This window comes from Telopea speciosissima, unplaced genomic scaffold (genome assembly GCF_018873765.1).
Source record: "Telopea speciosissima isolate NSW1024214 ecotype Mountain lineage unplaced genomic scaffold, Tspe_v1 Tspe_v1.0020, whole genome shotgun sequence".
NCBI lineage: Eukaryota > Viridiplantae > Streptophyta > Magnoliopsida > Proteales > Proteaceae > Telopea > Telopea speciosissima.
Window position 1 is genome coordinate 21,885 of NW_025317356.1, and position 4,901 is coordinate 26,785.

The 4,901-nt window shown below is 40.7% G+C and overlaps 1 protein-coding gene across 1 annotated transcript; it reads right to left on the reverse strand.

Annotated features, from left to right (window-relative positions):
• Positions 1-2,014: 2,014 nt before the first annotated feature.
• On the reverse strand, positions 2,015-3,846 carry LOC122647300 (chromo domain-containing protein LHP1). The gene is made up of 4 exons (XM_043840720.1): positions 3,496-3,846; positions 3,309-3,334; positions 3,066-3,152; positions 2,015-2,930 (listed from the first exon to the last, which is right to left on the reverse strand). Exons 1-4 carry the CDS (start codon positions 3,844-3,846, stop codon positions 2,093-2,095), a joined length of 1,302 nt encoding a protein of 433 aa, XP_043696655.1. The 3' UTR covers positions 2,015-2,092.
• Positions 3,847-4,901: the final 1,055 nt, after the last annotated feature.

Consider the following 4,901-nt stretch of genomic DNA (forward strand, 5'->3'; position numbering starts at 1 on the left):
AAGATATGAAAATCAATTTCTCCTACCATTCTATATATTCTTCTTTCTGCTTCCATTTTTCCATTATAAATATTGTATATTCTTCATTTTTGGGGGAGTATTATTTTTCAAATTGTTATTGCAGGTTACTATGACATCTTTTCAGGAACCAATTTTTACCCCAGCATAACCCACCTTATCCTGCACAGAACCCCAAATTAGAAGATCCAATAAGGATCACTATTAAACCGCAAAATTAAAAACCTAGAGTGATGCGGAACCCGGGGTGTAATACCCTATTGAGTTCACTATGGGCCCACTCTAAACAATAGAGCTCAAATAATCCAATACTGATCACGAATTTTTAATTAATGGAATCCAAGCTAACATAAATCTGCAAGGGGAATTGCATAGTACGTATGATGGGGAGAAGGGGTATTCTAGGAAGATGAAAGAAACAAAACGTAAAAGAATAAAAAGGTTAGGTGGAAGGTATTATTGGAAGTAGGGTTAAAAGGGTTTTAACTATTAAAGGGAAAAAATCAAAGATCTTTATCTCCAACCCACGATTTACTCTCCACAACTAGGCGGAGAACCAGAATTGCTCCAGATTGAAAAACTCACTTGATAAGGCCTCTAACAGAGTTAATATCTTAGAGGTATATATTTCTCATACACAGCCCTATTAAATCCAGCAAGCAACAGAGGGTTTCAACAACTTGAAGATCCAAAGAAAGGTGCTGCAACCAGGTCTAGCGGCAAGTACAAAGCCAGACTTGATTTCTGGTTCAATCTCTCGAGAAGAATGAGGAGAGGAGAAAATAAGATGGAAGAACAAAGAAGAAAGAAGTTCAGAAACAAGAGAGAGATTTCAGAGGAGGGGAGAGAGGGGTCACACGACCTTGTACCAATCCAGCACAACTCACTTCATTCCAAATCTGAAAATTGAATGATGATTACAAGAGTATTTAAAGAAAAAATAAGAGACTGCTAATCCAAATTATATTAATCCTTAACTAAAACATTAAAACGGGACTCTAATTTGCACTCTTCACAGAATTTAAACTTAGACTCAAACAATCAAAACTCTTCAATGCATAGGCTATTAAAACTAAAACAGAAATTAGGTGATAAACTCAACTAATAAAATCTAAATAAATAAATACACTAAGTATTCTGCTGGTCCCAAAAACCCAATTGGATCCGGTTCATCTTCATATGGGTCCTTTGGACCGGTCCAAGGAATAGCTCCTGCATCATAGCGGTTTCACTAAACCATTTTCCCCCCCAAATCCCAAATCCTAACTCAAAACATTGTTATTCCTTTCCCTAAAAGTCCTAGATCATATACTCTTAAACCATACCCTAATTATCAAGCTTCCTTTCAAACTCCAACTGAACATGAAGTTCCCATAAATCCTTTTCTTCCTCTATCAATCTATTCATTATCATCATCTTTTTGTAAATGTTGAACTTATCAAAACCATTTAATGCCCCTTTAGAATCAAGTGTCGGATGCCCCGTGTAGGTCATAATTAGTAAGTTTGTAACATATGCAAATAATACATGAACAAACTGTATCCTGTGAAAAAATAAATACCGCAGTATGATTTCATAGATACGGGGAAAATTCACATATGTTATAGCTAAACCCTTTTAGTCAACTATAATAAAATTATAAAGTTAGATATAGCGATTAGGAGGAGAAGATAAGGAAGAATAAAATCCCTTTCATAGTCCAAACTGCACAAATGGTCAAGATACTACCATTCCAATCCAAGAACAACTGTAAATTAAAAATCTCCTACGCAAACGACCCAAATTAGAACAAGATGTAACCCTATAATAACTATATCCTAGGACCGGGACCAAAAAAAACTCACACCAATTGACACCAACAGAGGTCGGATTTTCCTCTTTCTAACAGTTTTGGAAGAGTCAACACCTAATACACTGCAGAATGACAGACGATTCTTACATGGGAGCTATGCCTGAACCACATGAGTTTAGTGTTTAGCAAAATAAAATTTGCTCCAATTGAACCCTCACAAGAATCTGTTGTTTATTAAATGGCATTGAATGGGGGAGAGATTGTCATCCATTTAAAATGCAATCAAGACTTCACAAAGAAAAATAAGTTGGCATAAGTTACATACCTCAAAACCAAAAAGTTTACTGATGCATCTTGAACATTGTTTGATATAGAAGCTGAATAACTGACTACCTTGATGATCTTAGCAATAGTAGATGAATTTGTGAAATAATCCAACTTAGTCTTATCACCTGTGTCCTCCCCCATGGTCCCAGCATCTGCCATCCCATGCGGTTGAACTCTACCAGAAGATATGATGCCGCATAATGTAGTTGAATTTTGGACCCTGCCAGGTTCAGAAGAGACTGATTCCTGTTTGAATCTTTTCACAGATCCAGTCTTCCTCCTTTTGGCCCCAGTAAAGCGACTGTTCTGATCTGGGTCCATATCTTCAGCCTTTGAAAGCTCATCTTCAGTAGTCCTAGCATCAGGGATATGTATGGTAAACTTGCCATTATTTACTTCATCAGAAGAGATCCGCTTGAGCTCACTCAGTTTAGGATCAGCTCCATCTGCTTCTGTATTTAGTACTGGTTCCAGTGACACATTTACAGACCCGTTATCATTTGGTTGCTGTGTGGGCTTTTCATTGTTGATGTCTTCATGCTTGTTATCTGTATCCCAACATGTCTTGCCCTCAGTTGCATTGCCTGCTTCAATTCTGTCAGGAGGAGAAAGATTGGCGAGGCTTAGGTTGTCAGGAGTTGGAGAAGGCAGAACATCAACTGCTTCCGTGAGCTTCACACTAGATGAATTTGGGGTGGAACGCTGCTTCCTCTTGGGTTGAGAGTGAGGAGTTCCAGACTTGCGCTTACGTTTCCGGGAAGAGCGGGACCATCTATTCTTGCCTGCTCGGCGGCTTTACGAGGGGCAGAAGAAAAATGAACAGTGATGAAAACACTTAGTCAGCCACGGACATAAAATGAGAAAAGGAAAGCAAAACGAAAAGAAAAAAAAAATAAAAGGAGAGAGAAAGAGGAAGATGGGGGAAAACCTCTCTTCAAATGCTTCAATGACGTCGTAACAGGATTGTAGGTTTTCATAGGGTTCCCAGGTATTGGCTGCCTCTGGCCAGCCACGCCTGAGAATGGTCACAACAACGAAGACATTACAGTGAGTGAGAGAGAGAGAAAGTAGAGGGCACGGGAAGAGGAAGAGGCAAACAAACACAGTGGGCTTAAGCAAAAGAAAATACTGTAACTAAATGGAACAGAGGTAGCTACTAGTAGCTACTCACCATTTGATAAGATATTGAACTTGCCCCTTATGTCCCATTCATCAATTTCGTCCATATCAAGAGAAAAACCAAAACGTTCGGGAAACGAATTAGGTACAATAATCAATAATGAAACAAATTAATAAATTTGCATATGAGTGAGTTCCTGTGTGTGTATTTGTAGGTAGAGATAGCACGGCAAGTATACCTTGCGAACCCTTTTGCTCCTAACGTCTTCAATCTCGTAAAAACCTTCATCCAGTTTGGGCCGCTCTCCCTCAGCTCCTACCTCTCCATCCTCCTTGCCGACTCCTTCCTCTTCTCCCTCCTCCTCCTCCTCCTCCTCCTCCTCCTCTTCATTATCCTCTTCCGTCGTGGCCAGCGCCGTCTCCTCCTCGTTCACAACTACACCTTCAGAACCCACACCTTCCACAACAGTAACACCACCAGCATCACCACAATACGCACCGCCGCCATCACCAGCTCCATCGACGTTATTGTCTTTGTCATTAGGCCGCGGGGCCTGCGGAAGCTCGGTTTTCTTCTTCCCCCCTTTCATCCCTTCAATCCTCTATCGCTCTACAGGCCCTCTCCTCTGCTACTGACCCAAAAAACAAAAAAAAAAAAGTAGTAATTGTATGATTCGGCGGAAGCCCCAATTTATATCAGGCACTCGCCGGGAAAACATGGCAATATGGCATTGAATTCGTTCTAATCTTCTCATTTGAAATTTTTTTCTTTTTAATAGGAAATACAGTGAAATCATTTTGGGCGGGGGACGCAAACTATCCCAGTCATAAGATTCACAATTCACAAGGTCTTTTTTGTTTTTTTTTCCCAAACAACTCAAGACATCAAATATCCTTGGCGAACAACAATGAAAAGTGGGAAATGGAAATAAAATCAAGGTATCAGAGCCTTGTGAGTAAATCTTTTGGCTCCTGTTTGCCGGAGCTCTGCTCCCTGTTCTTCTGTCTCTTCTTCTGGTTTATGGTGGTTCCTATTTTGTTGCCTAAGTATGCTCTGCAGTTGCCGTCTTTGACGGATCCTCTGCATCAGAAATAGGTGTGAATGATACATACTGGTCTTCCCAATCTCAGGTTGGTAACGTCCCTTGAGGTAGGTGTGGGTATGCAGGCATGGCCGCTATAAAATCCCGGCACAATCGGGTTACCTCCGACTTGGGTCTAAGAAGCCTATTATTTATCATTCTCTGTTATAATTAACCCCATTACCAGTTGTACGACAGAAGTTCCGGGTGCATCTCTAGCAAACAGTAGCTCTCTCTCTCCATTTTCATGGCTTTACAACCTCCAACTCCTCTACCGGCTCCAGTTACTCTTAAACAATCCCATGCGTCTAAGGTGGATTACTTGTACGAACTCAGTTACACTCCGGCTGAGCAACAGATCCATCCGACGAATTTTCCGATCCTCAATCCCTATGATGTCTTCCCACAGACGTCTACTTCGGTTACCAGGAAGCTTCGAACTATTATTGCTCCCAAGAAGACTCAGGGTCTTAAGGAGTATGTTCAAGCTCCCCCGTTTTCCCAGAACCAGGTTACCGCCAGTGGCAAAGAACAATATTTTCCGGTGCATATCAGTCCAGACT